This window comes from Arvicanthis niloticus, chromosome 1, assembly GCF_011762505.2.
Source record: "Arvicanthis niloticus isolate mArvNil1 chromosome 1, mArvNil1.pat.X, whole genome shotgun sequence".
NCBI classification, from domain to species: Eukaryota; Metazoa; Chordata; class Mammalia; order Rodentia; family Muridae; genus Arvicanthis; species Arvicanthis niloticus.
In genome coordinates this window covers 50,405,478-50,425,315 of record NC_047658.1, presented here as the reverse complement: position 1 = coordinate 50,425,315, position 19,838 = coordinate 50,405,478, and the positions used below count along the sequence as shown (strand labels likewise).

Below are 19,838 nucleotides of genomic sequence, written 5' to 3'. Positions count from 1 at the left end.
CCAGGCATGCATTTCTACACAGTGGGCCTGGTCTATTTCAAGCTCTTTTTTGTTAGAACACTTTTTTTTTTTTGTATTTGGGGACTGCCAGAGTTCATGAAGTATAAAGGTTGGACACTCCTAGAAAATTTGAGCTTGTGTGTGCCCCTACACTGCCAGGCTAACTTCAAGCATGCCCACCACTTGTGAGACCTAACAGATTCCAGAGGATTGCACAATGCTCCCACCTCACCTGGGATAATGCTCAGCTGTTGGCTGTGACAAGATCTGGCCACCTCAGGTAAGAGGCTATAATGGCAGTGTGAGAAGGGTGCAGTGGGTTGCAGCCCACTTTATACTGTAGCCCTTCTATCCAGGGCACACTTCTGTTTACAATCTTTCAGAAGTCTGAAATACTGGGAACAAAAACTCACAACTACTACAGAGAACAGTCCTTTATTTTCAGAGCAGAGGCTAAAGCTGGCCACAGTGGGCCTGCAGTTCCCCCATGTCTAAGAGGCCAGCCTCAGCACCTCCAGCTTCAGTGCAAGGAGAGGAATGTTCCCCCAAGGAGGGCTTGAGAACAGCTGCTTCAGCAGCTTCCACAGTGGGCCTTCTGTAGGATCCACCCGAGTCAAGACTGTAGGTTAGGTTCAAGTGCAGGCTTCCTTTCCATCACAGCCTTCGAGCCTTCCGGGGTCGGCAGCCATTGTGTGGGACAGGGGTGTTGTCTGTGATTGAGATCACTTCTAGACCCCCCATGGTCAGTCCTTTGATGGCAGACTGGAAAGATCAGAAATAGGCAAATGGCATGGTCTTCAAAATGATGACCCAGCATCTTCAGACAGGGCTCCGAGAAGGATGGAGGCTCACTGTGGATGTCTAGGATTCCGGCCCCTGCTGCCTCTACCTTGTGCTTTACAGTCTGAGAACAGGTTCTATCCACTCTGGTAGCTTTACAGGAGTGTTTTCTTCTCCTGGGACACACACACACTCACACCACAACACCTTGTTCTCTTAAAGTCAGAGAGATACCACTTTCTTGGGGGAAGCTAGAGTCCCACTGGTCTCAAGGTGCCCAGCATCTTGACCCCTTCTCCACTGCATTCACTAGTCTGTGCTGAGGCTCTATTTGTAATGGTCCCCCAGAGACCACTTTTCCATTCCCAGGGGTTGGTACTCAAGAAGGTAATACATTAATTCATGACCGAGGCTTGCTCTGCAGGGATTAGTAGGTCATAGGAACAAAAAGGAACTTTAAACAATGCCATGGAAACTCACTAAGGGACATTTATACTCTCCACACCTGGCTCTAAAGAATACTTGCAACACACTGAAGAAAAACCCTAGTTACTTACCCAGCGTCCTGGTCCCATGCCTTTCACTACAACTCTGATGTGGGTCACTCCCTTTCCTGTAGCTTTCTAGAAAGAGGCAAGTGGTCAGTGCCCCTGAGACAGTGATGCAGCCCAGGCTCTGGCTACTGTCTTCAGGGGACATGGGACAATGGCAACAACAGAAGCAAACAGGGAGGCAGAAGACACAGAAGGAAGCAAAGTACCAAGGGCCCACGTGAAGATGGATAAGAAACTAAGGTGACAGAACTGTACTGCCACCTAATGGACACTTGTAGATATTGCCTGATTTTCCTCCAAATGCTGAGGTGTCACCATGGATATCAAGGTTGGGCCCACTTATAAAGTGGGATTTAGTATTTTTACAGTTAAGTATGTGTCCAGATTATAAACGCATTCACTATGGGGCCTGGAAGATACTCAAAAGCTACCATGCAGAGGTCCCCACAACACTGGCATGTGCCACTTAGCTGACTGCGTTCTGTCTGATGGGTAATTACATCATACTACGTTTTGGTGATCATTACTCATAGCAATAAAAGGTTTCCTTATGTCTAGCTTTAAAGGCAAGGTGCTCCTTCAGGAAGTATCCTGCTTGTCAGAGTACACACATTTGTGGTCTCTGCTACAAGGTGCTCCTTCAGGAAGTATCCTGCTTGTCAGAGTACACACATTTGTGGTCTCTGCTACAAGGTGCTCCTTCAGGAAGTATCCTGCTTGTCAGAGTACACACATTTGTGGTCTCTGCTACAAGGTGTTCCTTCAGGAAGTATTCTCCTTGTCAGAGTACACACATTTGTGGTCTCTGCTACAAGGTGCTCCTTCAGGAAGTATCCTGCTTGTCAGAGTACACACACTCTGCTATAGCAGAAAACATGCAGCTCTGGGTTGAGGCCCATCTGGGTTCATGTCAGAGAGCTGAACTGGCTGCTTGACTTTGACCTATCCCACAGAATCTGATTCTCTTGAAAGAGTGGATAATAGCAGGCTCTTCTGAAGACATGGTAATAAAGAAGTGTCTGAAATGGAGTTGCTTAATTTTCTTCTAGAAAGATTTAACACTTCACTTTGGGACCTGTGCTATAAGACACGCTTCATGGATAGAATACAACCCACTGGTCTTTAATGGAAGGGGCATTGGTTCCTAAACCTTCAGCACTCTGGTTATTCCTCTGAACACAAATGACATCTTTTTCTCCACTGAAGCTGAGAGAGAAAGTTGGTAACCTTTCTACAAGGGCCTCTTAAAGCAGCTGCAGTGTCAGGACATCTAACTGGGGTGGGCAAAGATCTCATTGTTTCTGAATCTGGTTTAATGAGACTTCCCCACCATAAGCCAAAGGGAAAGCAGAACCACATGGTCAGGTACTTACTGCTGCTGCAGCTATGCCTGCTGTCTGTGCTGCGATGCCGGTGCCCTTCTTGGCATTGCGAAAGCCTTCTGTGCCACAGGAGGCACGGGCCAGGGATGTGTTAGTGGCAGAGACCACCTGGATCTGTGTGCTGGGAAGAGGAGGCATATACTCTACCACTGCTTGCTAACGTTCTTAGGAGCCACAGTGGGAAAGAAAAGAAGGTCACCAGCTCCCTCCATGATGCTAAAGGAAGATGGGCAAATCACACACTTAAGGGATGTGCCATAACCCCAGGGCAGGGGAGCATCACCCGAGGGACCCACTTCCACCTGAATGAAGCCTTCCCTGCGGCAGCATTTACCCTGGATGTGACATAGCTTGGTGTTTTATAAAAACTTACATGTTTTACATTAGGCAACTGTTAAAAAAGACAACAATGAAAACATTTTGAGTATTTTCCACTACATCAATGGAAAGAACAGTGTGTGAGGGACGGCTTAATGCTTGCAGGTGCGCCCAACATGGTGCAAAGAGAGAACTAATTGGTGCAAATTGTTCTCTGACCTCCACATGTTAATGCTCCACTCCCAACAACTAAGTAAAAATATAATAAAGTATTTTCAAAAAGTATATGGAGCTCTGCTCCAACCATGACCAGGTCACATCCAAATACAGTGTCTCCTCTAAACCTGGTATATCCCCTCATCAGTGGACTCTTTTGAAGTGAATCTATTACCTATCATTTCAGAGGTAATCATAAAGACTCAAAAAAAAATCCCACAAAACCAGTTATCCCTGTAACACTATTACAGTGGATAATTCAAATGCTTCTGACATTCTGTTCTCTGGCCATAAATTATTTTAAGTAAGTGAAACTTTTTTCTAATTGGCTCTAAAATGGTAAATTGTAATTAAGATTGACTTTAAGAAAATCCTAAGGTATATTTTCTGTCTCCCCTTTGGTTATTATCACCCCACTTCCTGCAGAGCTTTCTGGGTGCTCCTGGGAAGGAGAAGTGAAGGGGAGCTGTCCAGGAGACCTGCTGGGTCAGCCCTGAGCAGGGACCACCTGTTTGTTGGTCTTGTTATGGCATTCACTCCTCCCCTGGGGTCTCTTACATTTCCTGCACTGCACAGAAACATTCTCATACAGGGTGTACTCAAAGGGCACAGACACAACAGAGAGAGAGCTCAGAAGCCGTGTCTGTATTAGCTCAAGAGATGGGAGGTGCCCTGCTAGGGAAGGGGCAGTGCACAGGGCCCAAGGTAAGAAGGCTAAATAAGGGGCTTATATATTCTGGCTACTTTACAAATAAATCATGTATCTATACATTGCTTCTCTCACCATTTGCTTCTAATGAAGTTCTTCTGATTCTTGCATAGGAGTCCCAAGGAAGGCATACACACACACACACACACACACACACACACACACACACACAAACCCCTTACAATTACAGTGTACTAAATCCATTTTATATTTTCATGAAACTTAAGCAAACTTTATAAAGAAAGAAGATGGTTTCCCCAAACAAGATGACACCCCAACTTCTACTCCAAGAAGGCCCAAGGCAGAAGCAGTTCATAGCGGACTCACATGGGCACACCCCTTTTCTTACTTGTTGTAGGTTGCTTTAATGTGTGCAATTGGGACTTCTTCAAATTTCATCCCTGCCCACTGCAGAGAGCCTTCCTGTCCTGGAACCGGAGGGTAAATGCTGCAATCAGAAGAAGCATTTTCTTTAATTTCCCCATTGTCAGTTCCTTAAATCAAAAGAAATACACACATGCTTAAAAATAAAATAAAATAGGTTGAGTATGGTGATGTTCACTTGTAAGACAGGCAAGATGGGGACCAAGGTGGAAAGCTGAATTCAAGGCTAACCAGGGATACGCACAGCTTAGGATATACTGTAAGACTCTGCCCAGCCCCTGCTCTCCACCACCAACAAAGGCCTCAAACCTCCCAAACAACTCCTCCCCCAACACACACCAAATCAAAAAGTGTGGGCAAACCCCTGGTTCTGGAGGAGACTTTCTGCACCGTTGTTGTTAATACCTTCTGGGCACCCTATGTTTCAGGGTTGGGAACACTGGTCTTGACAGTGTGCTTGGCTATTGGGTTCCCCTGAGGCTGGAGTCTTCATGTTCAGGTGGAGAACTCACATCCAAACAGAAAGAGGGCTAGTAAGGAAAGCCAGGCCTTGGACCCAGGAGGCTAGCCTTGGGTCTGTGCTTTCTTCTTTACAAGTGTAAATACGCACACCACTGTCATTCAGCATTTCAGATGGGAGTAAGCCAGCTGTTTCATTATGCCTACACACCTAAATCAGACACAGACTTGTACCCACACACCCACACTGCATTTCTACTATGCTGAAATCTCTTTTAGAAAACATGCTACCATGCAAGCACCTTCCCCCACCCCCAAGCCCCATCTGCTTCTGTAGGAATATTTTCAAAAGCTAGCACAATGCATTGTTTCCTGTGGCCCAGTCTTAGCATGAAGCACAGCCTCTGTGGGTGGTTGGACTATCAGCTTCTGTACTAAGGAAAGTGTCCCAGTCCTGTAGATGACATTACTGTTTCAGTGATCATCATTTCTCCATGGATTTACTTCCCCCTCTGTTGCACAAATATAAGTCTAAGTCTGGGTAAAACCAGTACAACGCCCTTTATATAGCAATTTAAACTAGGAGCCCAAGCCAGTTAATCTAGGGCATGGCCAAGACCAGGCCTTTAAACTTCCCAGGTTCGGTAGGCATGGGCAGTGCATGCCTGTGGTCCCAGCCAGGAGAGCAATCATGAGTTTAAGACCAGCTATGATGACAGAGTTCCTGGTCATCCTGGGCTACATGGCAGAACAAATCATAAAACAAAACAGAACAAGATTCTCCCAGGCTGAAGGTATACTGAGCAGTGGCTCTTCTGAGGAAGGCTCTAAGAAAGAGAGACAGAGCTTTCTGGGACTAGTCTTTCTGCCCACTCTCGTGGCAGGGAGATGTGGCAAGGTTCATTTGCTAATGGTAAACTGTTTTATTTTGTTTTTGAGGGTCTCAGTACATAGCTCTGGCTGACCTGGAGCTCACTATGTAGAATAGGCTGTACTCCAATACAAGGATCTACGTGCCTTTGCTTGTACTGTACTGGGATCAAAAGTGTGCTTCACCATGCCTGGTTTAATTGTAAAATCTTTAAAACTGTGACTACAAACAACTAAGGAATGATGAAAACGGAAGATCCAATACCAAGTGGTCAATCCTGAGGTAATATACACACAAGTAACATTATACAGACTGATCAGGTTATATTTATGTAGTTAGAAATACACCTCCTCCAACAATACATTTGAGAAAGAGAAAAGAGGATATGAGGGAAGTATTACAAGGAGCAAATGGAAGAGGGGGGATGATACATTTATATTTAACTTAAAAAAATTATTTAAAATGTAAATAAACTGCAAAAACCATAGCTGACTCAGTGTCATCTGGCATTCTAAATACCTATTGATTATTTAAGCTAGATCTCCAAAAGACCTGCACTTTTATTTCTAGGCCTTGTCTCCTTTAATCATCATCTGTCCTACCTTGGCTATGTACTTCTTGGGGTCACAGGCGGCCATTACCATTACCAGCACATGGGCCATCACCTTGGCTTCAAGCACTCCTGGCCACCCCCTACCCCCTTGCTATCTTCAGAGCAGCACTCTGAGGAGCCCATCAGATTGCTGCCACTCCACACACCTTAGGCACCACTTCTCTCCTCACAGGGACTAAATCCTAGTCTCAACTCCCCTGTCCCTCTTCCCATTTTCCTGGCAAACTCCAGTTAAATCTATCTCTCTAGACACTTTGAGTCTGTACAAACATGGCATGGTTGACTGGTCTCTACACCAGGGCTTTTTGACTGACATTTTGGATAAAACACTTCTGTGGGTGGCTGTCCTGTGAACAGTGGGGTGCTTGGTAGCATCCCTGCCTTTACTTCACTGGATTCTAGCTCCTACTTTATAGCCGTCAGAACTGCTAAGTCCCTGGGGGTGAGGGGCAAAATCTGTCCCTGTCAAGACGCAGTGCTTCATTTTAATGAATTGCCAGCATCGAGCAGGCTCTCAAGAGGCCAGACAATCATCCTCAGTTCAATTATCCTTCCATTCTCCTGGATGCCTCTTCTACGTTTCCTTTTGTCTCCATAAACACCCAAGCCCTTCCTGTTTCCTCAGGGCCAGCTGATGGCCTCTGTAGAGAAATCGAATCAATCAGACTCTCTTCCAGCTTCCACCACCAAACATCTGTGCCCATGGCCTCTGAACACTCTCCTGCTGTCATGCTCCAGCTGCATCATTAGCCCTACAAGGACACCGCTCTGGCAATGTTCCCACTTCAGTATCGGTCTTTCTCTGGTTCCCAGAAGCAAAAAATACAGTCAGGTCATAAAGTCAAATCAACAAGAACAAAAAAATAACCCTCCACATTTAAAACCCCAAGTTCCCAAGAGCTTCTCATTCTCCCTTACAGCAAAGCCTCCTTAAAGGATGACAATACTTGTTTATTTTCTTTGAAACCAACCCACTCCAATGAGAAGTTATTTCCGACCTCCCCATCAGAAAGGCTGTAGTGAAGGTCACCAACCAGGTCACCAATCAGTTCCACGCTGGTAAATCCCATGAGCAATCATGCTACCTGCCTGTCACCCCATCCTGTCTGCAGTGCCAGACACAGCGCAGTTCCCTACTTTGCACTGCACTAAAAAGAAAGTCTTGTCTGACTTTCTTCATCTTGGGGAAGATTTTTCGTTTGCTGGTTCTTCCTTTCCCCAGATACGTGTCTATATGACATCTCTACTCTGACGCTAAGTGTCTCAAATGTTTTCTTTTATTTATACAGGATTATGCAAGGCCTTTTGAAAGCAAGCATAAGGCACCTTAAGCTTAAATATACAGATCTCAACTGTCAGTCCCTGCCATTTTAATATATAACAATTCCAAATTTTCAGTTGTTTGGCACCCAATTTTGAGCCTTCACACTTCTCCTTTTCTCACATTTTATATTAACAGATCTGTAGCTGGGTGTGGACGGATGCCTGTAATCCCAAGCACCCAGGCGGCTAAGGCAGGAGGACTGCTGCACATTCCAGGCCAGCCTAGGTTGCACAGCAAGACTTTGTCTTAAAACAAAATAAAACACCAAAACCAAAGCCCACTGGCTATACCAGTGAAACTCTCACCCTGTTCCAGACACCATCATTTTTACCCAGTCTATTGCTTTCTAGTCTTTTCAGCTTCCATCCTTGCTCCCTATGGCTTTATATCAACATAGTGGCTACAGATTCTCTAAAGAGTAAGGCTGAGGCTGGGGTAGGCTCTAATAATCCAGGCACCCAAGGAAGCCGAGGCAAGAAGATTATGAATCTGAGGGTAGCCTGGGCTGCACAGCAAGGTCATCCTAAAAATGAATGAATGAATGAATGAATGAAATAACATCAACTCTTCCCAGAGCTGGACAGGATATGACTATGCCTGACTGTCTGCTTGCTGAGAGGGCCTTTACTGTTGGAGCAGGGATATAGTAACCCCAAGAATCCCAGTAGTGTCTGGGATTGCCAAATGAATGACTACATCAGTCTTGGATCAACTTCCATCTACAGCTCTTCACTGCCTGCATTGGGCAAAGTGTAAAAGCTCCAGGGAGACAGGGCAGTCCTTCACCATCTGGATCCTTCCAGAACAGTGGTCCTCAGTGTTCTTAATACACCGAGGACCCTTTAATATAGTTCCTCACATTGTAGTGACGTCCAGCCATAAAATTATTTTTTGTTGCTACTTTATAATTGTAATTTTGCTACTGCTATAAATCGCAATGTAAGTCTGTGTGTTTTCCAATGGTCTCAGGAGACCACCCCCCAAAGGGGTTGCAACCTATTGGTTCTGAAACACCTTTCTAGAGGAATCGTTACATACCAGTTGTCTCTGACAGCTTGCCTTTCCACAGACATTACCTTTGCCTGTAATGATCACACTGATCTTGTCCAGCTGAGTTCCCAGTCATTCCCACACTCCATGGTACTTTAAGTCTTGCTTGACTTCCTCGAGTGCCTTACTCTCTTAAATGTCCAGACAGTTCTGACCTCTATTATCCTGCTGATCAGATTAAGCTTAAACCATTTGCCTATGTGTCATCCTTGCAAATTTGTGTACTACTTCTGGGGAGAAATAACCTATATTTCCAGTACTTATCATGATGCACAACAGGTAGTAGGTTTTTGTAACTGTTAAACAGATACGAAGTTAAGTGACCGTATATAGAGCCTGCATACGAAGTATTAACACTAGTCGAACGCTGCAGGATGCCATGTCCCAGGGCTAGGCACAAAACCAAGAAAGATCCACTCTAAGTCCTTCAAGACATTTTGGGTTGGAGGCAGAACGTTGCTAGTCGGATCTAAAGCCTATCTCATAAGGAAAAGAAAGCTTGTATTTATATACACTGGATACTTAGCTAATAGCTGCTAATCGAACAGCTACTTCATGCCACAGCTCATCTCTCTATCTTCACCAACAACCCTCTAAGCATTATCTCCACTTTTAGAGTGCCGATTTGCATAAATTCCCACAGCCAGAAGTCACAGGATGCGAGTTTCCAGAGGGCTGGATCTATTTAACCCTCACCTGAAGCGACTAGGAGCCGTTTCCTTTTCAGTGTTCTGCCTGGCAGCTGAGTCTTCTAACCTCGGGGCTCCGGTGTGGATATTCTTAGCTGGGGCAATGGCCATAAGCCTGCAAAAAAGTAGAGTCCAGTGAGGGACTGGATTAACGGTGTTTTGTGGGGTTCAAGTGGCACATAGCACTGGAAGGTAGGCGGGCAGGCTCGAGAGTGACAGTGGGCTCGAAAGAACAATCCTTACCTGGTCATCCCAGGTCCAGCCCAGGACCGCAGGAGCCACGACCCAGAGTTTCTTACAACCTGCATGACTGAAATTGACCCTCGTCAGCTCCGGTCTGCGGCGCTTGGTTTAGCTGGAGCCAGCACCAAAAGCATCTGTGGGGGTGCTCACATAAGGGAAATCACTGATTGCTCTTAAATAGTCCTGTAAGTATTTTTCTTCAAATTTAAATGCTCTATAAAACCATTTATATGGGAATTTCCCCCCTTCTAGTGGTCTTACACTAGAATTTCACTTATCTCTCCTAAAGGGAATGGTTCGTCCTACTCGTTAAACCTGCCCCCTCGCCGGCCCGCGTTGCCTCATGGGAACCTGGGGTTGGCTGAGGCCTCTGCCGGGTGCCGCGGTACCTTGTGGGAAGACAGAAAGATGGCGGCGCCCGTAGGGCGTACTCTTTTAGGGGTGGCTAGAGGCTGGCGGCAGCTTGACAGGCTCTGGGCAGGTAGTTCTCGTGGCCTGTCCCTTGAGGCTGCGCCCTCCAGCAGTCGGTCTCCATGGCGCTTGTCGGGCGCCTTGTGTCTGCAGCGGCCGCCGCTGATCACCAAGCTGCTCACCCCATTGCAGGAAGAGATGGCGAGTCTATTACAGCAGGTAAGGCAGGCACGGGGTTCGTGGTGAGGTGGAGGGAAGCTGCAGTACCAAGGTCTTGATAGTGACTCTGGTACTTCGTGTGACCTTGAGCAAATCATTTAACTTCTCGATCTTTAGTGACATCTGCAAGATGAAGTTACTGCATTGAGTCGGGTTAGTATATAGCAGGTGTTTAATTGGCTTGTTTTCGCTTGAGCATTCTGTGTGGATAGTTTTCTTCTTGTTCATTTAACACAGTAGGGAACCGGTGGTGAATAGGAATCATACCCTGTAACTTAGGAGCTCGCAGACTACAGGGAAGTCTTTGTGATGTTAGGAAGAAAGTCGTGGGGACAGTGGGCACGTCCTTAAGATGCATCTGGTAAAATTTACTTTGCTTTACCTCAGGGAGCAATTTCTGTGAAGGACGAGTGAGGCAATACATGCAAAAACCCAAGAGTAGTTGCTGTCAAGTTGTTAAATCTCAGTTAATAGTTATGGAAGGTCTTATATGTCCCTAGACTTTGAAAGGCTTTTTTGTCTTGGGAATACTAATGGAAACTCGCTTCAATGCTTTTTGCTCAAATTATTCACTCGCTTGATCTTTTCTCAGCAGTCCTTTTTAAAAAAAAAAAACAAACAAACAAAGGAATACCATAATAGGTATTCGTAGTTAATACTGTGCATCTGTGTGCAAAGTGATAGGTAGTTGTGGATATGACAGGCACATAGCTCTGGTTCCCAGAGAGTTTCCAGTACTGGAATTAGGGGTACAGTCAGTAACCAGTCATATGGATAATCACAGACTTTGGTAAGTGCTATTAAGGAAAACACAGAGTCCTAGAGGAGTTTTATACAGAACTCCATAGGTTTGATTTTTCGTGAGAAGTGTCCAGGAGGGTCTTTCTGAGAAAGTGGTATTTAAGTTGAAATCAGAAGCGTGAATAGAGAACTGGAAGAAATGGCTCAAGGAGAGAGAGACTAGGAAGAAGGGATGTTGTAAAGTCTTCAGGGTAGGACAGTCCTTGAATAGATGCTGGTTGGAGACTAATAGACCTAGGGTGTGGGAAGTGGGTCCACAGTGCCCTCTGTTCTTCCTGATGGGCTTGATCTCAAACTGCATGCTTATATTCAAGTGTTTTTTTTTTTTTTTTTTTTTTTTGTTTTGTTTTGTTTTGTTTTTTTGTTTTTTTTTTTTTTTATCTGTATAGTGTTTGATTATATTTTTGAGTGTATTAAGAGTTGTATTTTTGAGCCTGTCAAGGTCACGGTAGCTTTGCTTTTTTCTTGTCCCTTTTCCTTTTACATTTCCCAGGTAGAGGTAGAGAGGAGCCTGTATTCAGACCACGAGCTCCGTGCTCTGGATGAAGCTCAGCGACTGGCAAAGAAGAAAGCTGACCTTTATGACGAGGAACAAGAACAGGGCATTACGCTCACACAAGACTTAGAAGACATGTGGGAGCAGGCATTCCTCCAGTTCAGACCTGGAGCTCGGGAAACAGGTTTGTGACCTCCTAGGCCAACCACAAGGGAGGGAGAGGCTGGTATTCTCACATCCAAATGAAGGACAGTTGCCGGGCTTCTGCTTTGCATTTTTAAAACAAGAAGCTTTAAGTGATAAAACAGCTTTCAGAAAATTAACACTCCCTCCCTATTCCTTATATCTCCCTAACACGACTTTTTAAAAAAGGCTTATGCTATTTTCAGTGGGAGTAAGGAGTCTTCTCTTTCTGTTAAAACTTGAGGTTGTCTTGGGCTCAGAGAGTGGGAGGAATTAAACCTTTCTCCTCAGTTCCTGTTTTGTTAGAAGTCACTCTGAAAGCAGGGGTTGAGTTCTATTGTCCTTGTTTCAAGGATGATGACTAAAGAACAGAGACGGTAGGGGTTAGTCAGTTAGATTGGTGATAGTGTTAACTCCAGTGGAGCTGGAGCAGGTTTTTTTTTTTTTTTTTTTTTTTTTTTTAAACTGTGTGCATGCATTGCTGAGGTCTGAACTCAAAAGCCTGCTGCTTGCAAGGGAAGTGCACTGCCTCTGAGCTAGAATCCAGTTCTTATGTTGAATTTTCACAGGCATTGTTTCTTTCCCAATGGTTTCAAGTAGACTTTGCTCTCAAGAGGAGTTCAGCTCTGGTTCCAAATCCTAGCTTTCATTTTGAGTTAGGGTTATACTCTGGCTTTAAGTTCTTAGAGGACAGCGTTTGTGGTGGTCCCTAATGAAAAGCTCTAAAACTCAAAATCCTTGGTTTTAATAGATCACAGTCCTTTAGTTTTTATTTCTCCCTCCTCTGATCATCCCTTTTATAGAAGCCGATAAAAAAAATGACAGGACCTCGTTGCATCGTAAGCTGGACAGAAACCTTGTCCTCTTAGTCAGAGAGAAACTTGGAGACCAAGATTTTTGGATGCTTCCTCAAGTCGAGTGGCAGCCTGGGGAGACCCTTCGAGGGACAGCTGAGCGAATCCTGGCCACACTCTCAGGTAACTCCCTTACCTTCTGAATCCCTCCAGATTCACTTCAGGTTGGCTGAGATTGGGTGTAAGGATAGAGAGTGGGAAGGTTAAAGGATACTGATGAGTAAAAGTTCGGGTAAGAGGCTGGGTGTAGAGGCATACTTCTTTAATTACAGCACTTGGGAGGCGGAGGTGCCGGGAGTGTGTCTCTGAGTTCACTGCTAGCCTGGTCTATATAGTGAATTCAAGGACAGCCAGACCTACCTCTTCTTTTCTTTTCCTTCCTTCCTTCCTTCCTTTTTTTTTTTTTTTTGGTTGCCAGGGTGGCCTTGGATTTGCTATACATGTACCTGAGGATGATCTTGAACTTCCGATCCTCCTGCCTTCACCTCCTGAGTGTTGGGCATATATGCTTGAACCATAGTCTTATGCAGAACTGAGGACTAGGCCCAGAGCCTTGTGTATGTTAGGCCAACACTGGACCAGTTGAGGTATAGCCCCAGTACCAAGGAGAGAAACCTTATTTGGCAAGTTCATACCTGTGTTGGGAGAAGAATTTCTAGTTCATTGCCTTAATTACTTAGCTACAGTTGCATTAGTCAGAATTCTTACACTCAGAAAATATGTTTTGTTTTTGAGTACTGGAGACAGAACTGATGGCCTTGCAATTGGTAGGCAAGCACGCTACCACTGACCTATATTCCTAGCACTGCTGCTTGGTAGCTTATCCATTGACTCATCTAGAATCGTCAACATTACCCTGACTTCACTCTGACACATGCATCTTTGGGTCTTACTGATGTGCTCCAGTCACCCTGTCTTATTTTCACAGCTTTAGCTGCGATGTCCTTCACTTCTCACTAGACTGTGGTATTATTAATGTTAGGGGCCAGATAATTCTTTGTGAGAGACTCTTCTGTGTATTGTAAGGTGTTTAGCATCTTCAGCCTCTATTCACAAGTTGCTAGTAGCAATATTTGTTTTCCACCTCGACCTCCAGTGTGGCAACCAAGAGAAGTCTCTCCATATTGCCAGAGAGCAAAATTAGCATGGTTGAGAAACACTATACTGAAAATGCAAAAGAAAGTTTCTCCTTGCTTTTGTTTTATATCTCCAGTGCTGCTGACATGTGGTTTCTGCATAAAAATCCCTTGTCACTTCTTTGCATACATTTTTTAGCTGTTTTTTATAGACACACAAGTACCCACTCATAGCCTACAGTTTTTATCCTGGTCCCAATCTTGGCAGCTCTTATTGAGTTAATGTAAAATCCGATTTCTAACCAAGGAGAGCCCTTGTAATTCCCTGAGTCAGTGGGTTTTCCGGCATCTCTGCTTTGTGGCATGCAGGTTCATTTAGGAAGAGTGCCATCTCCCAGTCTGGGAGCTCTTCAGGCACTTTATGCAGGAAACATTTTCTGTGGCCACCATTTTCCAGGCCTCTCTGGCAGTGGGTGACGTGATGAGTTGGGCACTATGTCCACTCCATAGTTGCTCATGCCGTCGTGGGGGATATGTTCTTTCACTTCCGCCATTGCGCCAGATGGTTTATTTACACATTTTGTTTTAGCTGGAATTCTGAGTTCCCTGAAGGTCAGGGTAGAATCTATTCTTCTTCATGAGTTCTCAGCAGTACCTGACATGTAGAGGCCACTTCCTGGTGTTGAGTAAGTGGATTTGGTAGTAGTGTAAGCACATGGCCACTTGGTTGGCTGTGCGACCAGGATAAGAGCGCCTAGGAAATGTGAAACGATTGTATTCTTGTATTCTTTGACCTTTTCTCACCGGTGTTGTCTTTAGCCTGTAGGAGAGGTCACCAGTCACAATGCTTCTGTCAGTCTCTTAGCTGTCACGTAGGAATTGGCAGTTGTGGTTTTTTTGGGTACACATTCTCAGGTTCCCTCATAGAAGCATGCATGATAAATGCTTGCTCACCTCTGCCTTCTCTCTGCCTTGTGGAAAGGGCTTCTGTCTTGGCACATGCTTTCTTTTAATATTCCCATCGAGTAAATGCTTAAGGAAATGAAGGATACCAAATAGGTATATTTATATTTAATAAATACATAAAATATAAATTGATGGTAAATAAGTTTATTACAAAGTTAGTAAAGTAGCAAATTTAAAATAGAACAGCAAAGAAGAGTTTTCACAATAAATATTTAAGAAAGCAAAAGTACATTCCTTCCTCACTGGCTCAATCCTTCTGCAAGATGGAATTTTAAGAGGTAGAGTCACAATGTCAAAAGCGTGCATACGACAAAGGTGTGCATACGACAAAGGTGTTCACGTGGAGGAGGTGAGGATTTGGGAGCGAAGCCTGCTTGATTTCCAGGGTGTGGTGACAGGAGCTGTCACGGTGGAGCCTGCTTACCTGGACATCATCAGAGTAGGAAATAGTCCTTATTTTAGCTTGTAGTTGTGGCAGCAGTAGAAATAATCTCTCTTGAATCAGTGTGTAGTGTTTGCCTTTTTGCTATTGAGACCAACCATCTTTTCATATGCTCATCGTATTTCTTAATTCTGTGACCTGTCTGCTCAGACTCCTCGTTCCTGTTTGTAGTAAAATGTTTTTTTTTTAACTTGATAATATTTTAATCTGTGTTTTCCAGATTATAGAAAAATAATATACCTATTCACTTAAGTTTGGAGAGTGCAGGAAAATATAAAGAAATATGCCAATATAATCCCATCACTCTCAGATGCCTGCTCGGACACTTGCTGTTGTAGCATGTGAACATACTTTGTATGTAAATTCATCTAGTACTAGTAATGTTTTGTTAAGTTGAGAACATCATTTCATGCATGTTTAATGACATCAGCCTCTAGTAAGTGCAGCATGAGAAGTGTTTTCTCCTCTAAGGGGATGCTCACTAACGATCTGTACGTATCCAGGCACATAAAGATTTTTCATTAAGAAAATTTAAGTTACTTTTATTTATTAGTGTGTATGTGTGTGTGTGTTGGGGGGTCGTCCTGCACATGCTATGCATGGAGTATAAGGTCAGAGAACAATTTGTGTAGGTTGCTTCTCTCAACCATGTGAGTCCTGGTGATCTTACTCAGGTCATCAGGCTTGGTGGTGAATACCTATACCCCTGTGTCATCTCCTAAGTCCTTACTTCCATTTATTTTGAGATAGGATCTCACTGTGTAGTGTATGTTAGCCTTGAACTCACCACATAGTCCAGTTTGCCCTTGAATTTGCAGCTCTCTTGGCTCACTCTCCAGTGTGCAGAAGAAGAGAGGCATTGCCTCAAGCCTGGTTCCCAAGTGCTTCTTGATACTGTAAGATATTGTTCCTTTGTTAAGTGTGCTGAAAATGCTTTTCTGAGTCTTTTTGTTCTTTGGGAGACAGGATCTCATGTAGTCCAGGCTGGCCTCGAACTGATTGCATAGCTGACGATGACTTTGAACTGCTGATTCTCTTGCCTCTACCTCCCAAGGAGCTGGTTGCTTTGGGAACATTGGGAGTGTTGGTGTCACTAACACATCCTGCTCCAGTTTATAATTTTGTTTTTGTAGTGTGCACATGTGTGTGTGTCTTATTTTTTTCTCTGAAAGATTTGAATTTTCTGTGAGCAAACATAATTTTTTTCTAACTTATTGTCTTGTTTGGTAGGCTGGGCCCTTTTGATATGTAAATATCACATATTCTTCTAATACTCTTGTTTTTTTTAAATTGAAAAAGTTGAAAATACATAATAATTCAGAAAATACAAATTGTTCTTGAAAGCATCACCCGAAGTGAATAAACTTTTATGAAAATGTGAAGTTTCTTTTAAGTGTTGAGCCCATGGTATCAATTACAGTGTGAGGGGGTCGTTCTGACACTCGTGAATGCTGAAGGTCCTGTTCCCCAATTGGTTCTTGATCAAGTAAAGATGCCAGTGGCTAATAGCTGGGTGGAAGAGGCAGGACTTCCAGGTTCCACAGGCAGCCTAGGAGATGCAGGAGGGGGAAAGGAATTTGCTATGCTTTGGAGAGGGAGGGAGGGAGGGAGGGAGGGAAAGAGGGAAAGAGGGAGGGAGGGAAGGAGGGGGAGAGAGAGAGAGAGAGAGAGAGAGAGAGAGAGAGAGAGAGAGAGAGTCAGTCAGTCACCAGCCATGTAAGATCTTGGGTGGAGTGGCCATTAGCTGCTTTCCCAGGTGGGAGATTAGAAATGCAACTAAGCTAAGGGCAGATGTAGGGTGTTGAGCTAGGAGTGAAGGTAAGGGCACATTAGCTGTGGGAGGCTTAGAAGTACCCAACCATTGAGTTAAAAAGCATACTAAAAATAAGCTTGTGTGTGTGTGTTTCATCTTCGGATCTGGCATGGCTCCTGGGCAGGTGCACGTGTGCCTCCAGCTAGGAACACGGAGTGGTGTAGACAAGGCTACACACAACAGAGCCCCTACTCTGCCTTTTGTTTAGCTGACTGTTCTTCAGGTGTTGTTTAGTAATTCTGCATTTTGCCATCTTTGAAATGGTGGATTAGGGTCATTAACTCTTCCTTGATTGCATACTGCCGAGACCAGGTCTGACAGGGTGTGGTGATACATGCCTTTGATTCTAGTATTAGAGATGTTGAAGCAGGGAGATCACCACTTTGAGGCCAGCGTAGGCTACATAGAGGGTTCTAAGCTATCCAGGTTACATGACAAGACTTTAAGAGGCTCCTTGTGTCTGCTCCCTAAAGGTCAGGTTGGAGACTCTGACACCTGGAGAGGTGACAAGCTTTGATCCACAGGTGCCAAGTTTCTCAGTCCTGTTTCAGCAGTTGATTACAGGGCTGAATGTAGAAGCCACCTGCCATGACTCCCAGATAATCTTAACTACATTGTGAACTTCTAGGCCCACAGTGGCAGCCTGGCACCTAGGCTAGAAAGCATTTGACTTGAGAGGGAGGAGCCCCCTTTCAGGACTGCCACACTTAACTGGATACCTTTAGCTCTGTTAGAAGTGGTTTTTCTGAGCCTCTTGTGTTTTGGGTGAAGAAGCAGCGGATGGCTGTACCCTCATCTTCCTATTCTTTCTTTTCTCTTCAGAAAACAACATGGAGGCCAAGTTCCTAGGGAATGCACCCTGTGGCCACTACAAGTTCAAGTTCCCCAAGGCAATTCGGACAGAGAGTGACCTTGGGGTCAAAGTTTTCTTCTTCAAAGCTCTGCTGCTCACCGGAGACTTCGTGCAGGCTGGGGAAAAGGGCCACCATGTGTGGGCCAGCAAGGAAGAGCTGGGTGACTATCTGCAGCCCAAGTACCTGGCTCAGGTCAGGCGATTTCTCCTGGACCTCTGATGGACTCAGCTGTCTGTGAATGTTGCTCACACAAGTCAAGTGTAGGACCTCAGGAACAATGTTGACAGGCCATTTACAGCAAACTCAGTTCTGAGAATTCAATGTGTCTGTCATTGTGTTGAATTTTGATTTGTCCTTGGAGAACAACTGGCTTTGTCGAGTGAAGAGGGGCCAAAACAGTTATTTCTCTATAGCAAGTTAAAGCGTTATGTTACAGTGAAATAACAGACCTACTGGGCCCAGAATAAAAAGAAGTGAATAGACCCAAATTCCTCAGTTCTGGTAAAGTTTCTGGGCCCATGAAAAGGCTCTCTCTCTCTCTCTCTCTCTCTCTCTCTCTCTGTGTGTGTGTGTGTGTGTGTGTGTGTGTGTGTATGCGTGCGCGCACACATGTATACACATACATACATCATACATACATACATAATACATACATACATGCATATATACATACATACATATGTTTTCCGTCTTATCTTCCTTTTTCCATTTGATAGGAAGGAAATATCTTCTTTCTTTCTCCTACCTTCATAAGCTTCCATTTCGGAAGTTTTATATTTAGGAGACTCATCACTTCTTGGCTGTTCAGCAATGGTCATCTGGAACAAGTTTGGCTCCTCTGCAGCCTCTGCATGCCCAGGTTGTGAAGCGCATCAGAGTCACGGGAACAGGGAGAATGCTGTCTTGTTGCCTCTGGGGTTGGGGCTTTGGCCGATGCGTGAGTGTGGTGTTTGAATCAGACCCATCCTCAGAAGCTGGCATACAGATAAACATTTGCCACAGAGTACACAGTGCAGGCGATTCAGATGCAGTGTCTACTCAGAGTGCTCAGATACTCAGACCCATCACTGCCTGGTTTCCTCTCACACAGACTTCTGGGTAAACTGCCCAGCCTTTCCATGTGAGCTTGTGAAGTGAGGTCTCTGTTTCCACACCAGATGGTACCTACTGTTTTTGCATAGCGTCAGAGAGTTTGATGTTTTTTTGTCTTTTGTTTGTTTTGTTTTTTGTTTTTTTTTTTTTTTTTTAAATCAAGATTGGGTTCCTAATCCTGTTGCCTCTCTTTGCCGTTTACCTTCTGCATGGCTTCTCTGATAACTGATGTCCCCTGTGGGAGGCTGGGTCATCAGGAGCAGGTAGTGATGCTTTAGAATGGCCATAGCCATAGGGTCAAGGTGCGCTTCTGGATTTTGGAGTGTGTTGTGTCTGTGAACTGTTCTGCCTGCTGTTAGGGCGATGGGTATCTCTGACCTAGACGGCAGAGGCACTGGGGTTAGTTTTGTATACATGCATAAGGCCTTGTTAGTGCTTCTGCACTTATTTTACTTACTGTGGTGCTGAGGATCCAGCCTAGGGCTTTGTATGTGTTGGACAAGCATGCCACACTGCCACATGCTCAGCTTACAGCTGTGCCTCTAGTGGTGAATAGCATATATGTAATCAGTAAGTTGAGAAATGGCATCAGGATAACCTGACATTCTGCTAGTTCCTGTGAGATTGCCCCCAGAAGGTCAATATTTTGAGATACCAGGGACAAGATTGAATACTTTAGGGAAAAGCTGAAAATTTTTAGAAGTGCCCTCTTTTATTGCAAACAGGGACTGGCTTAGTAGCCAGAACCACTAGTAGCCTTTCTAGGAAGTCAGCCATGCTGAGGAGGGAGCTGACTGTAAAGGAAGGGGGGCAATGAGGGTACCCCAACCTTTGTTTTTTTTTTTTTTTTAATTGATGAAGATGGTCCCATCATAGATCATGTTCTTAATTTTGCTGGAACTGGTCCTCGAGGATTTGTGTTTCAAGGTTCACCTCTCAAAAACTAGCATGCCCAGGATTCCAGGATGACAGGAACTAGCAAGCTGGGGACATTAGCTCTGCCCATGTCTTCATTGGTTGCATTCTGAGATTACTGCTC

The 19,838-nt window shown here is 44.6% G+C and overlaps 2 protein-coding genes across 3 annotated transcripts; one reads left to right on the top strand and one right to left on the bottom strand.

The window, feature by feature from the left end:
* Positions 1-419: 419 nt before the first annotated feature.
* On the bottom strand, positions 420-9,920 carry Mrps11 (mitochondrial ribosomal protein S11). Of its 2 annotated transcripts, XM_034520074.1 has the most exons (6): positions 9,593-9,920; positions 9,357-9,464; positions 4,309-4,407; positions 2,708-2,837; positions 1,338-1,403; positions 420-762 (listed from the first exon to the last, which is right to left on the bottom strand). In XM_034520074.1, the coding sequence occupies exons 1-6, from the start codon at positions 9,655-9,657 to the stop codon at positions 655-657; spliced, it is 576 nt and encodes a 191-aa protein (XP_034375965.1). In that variant the 5' UTR covers positions 9,658-9,920; the 3' UTR covers positions 420-654. The 2 variants fall into 2 exon arrangements, with proteins under 2 accessions (XP_034375965.1, XP_076792232.1); XM_076936117.1 differs by lacking the exon at positions 1,338-1,403.
* A 49-nt stretch (positions 9,921-9,969) lies between these two features.
* On the top strand, positions 9,970-18,195 carry Mrpl46 (mitochondrial ribosomal protein L46). Its single transcript, XM_034520059.2, has 4 exons — positions 9,970-10,222; positions 11,517-11,703; positions 12,506-12,679; positions 17,676-18,195. Exons 1-4 carry the CDS (start codon positions 10,001-10,003, stop codon positions 17,924-17,926), a joined length of 834 nt encoding a protein of 277 aa, XP_034375950.1. The 5' UTR covers positions 9,970-10,000; the 3' UTR covers positions 17,927-18,195.
* The last annotated feature ends 1,643 nt before the right edge of the window (positions 18,196-19,838 follow it).

Coding starts and splice junctions, on each gene's coding strand:
- Mrps11 (XM_034520074.1), bottom strand. CDS start 9,657: ATGCAGGTTGTAAGAAACTCTGGGTCGTGGCTCCTGCGGTCCTGGGCT. Junction 4,408..9,356: donor ACGGCTCCTAGTCGCTTCAG/GTGAGGGTTAAA, acceptor TTCTGATTGCAG/CATTTACCCTCCGGTTCCAG. Junction 1,404..2,707: donor CAGGCATAGCTGCAGCAGCA/GTAAGTACCTGA, acceptor GCCTCTTTCTAG/AAAGCTACAGGAAAGGGAGT.
- Mrpl46 (XM_034520059.2), top strand. CDS start 10,001: ATGGCGGCGCCCGTAGGGCGTACTCTTTTAGGGGTGGCTAGAGGCTGG. Junction 10,223..11,516: donor TGGCGAGTCTATTACAGCAG/GTAAGGCAGGCA, acceptor TACATTTCCCAG/GTAGAGGTAGAGAGGAGCCT. Junction 11,704..12,505: donor ACCTGGAGCTCGGGAAACAG/GTTTGTGACCTC, acceptor TCCCTTTTATAG/AAGCCGATAAAAAAAATGAC.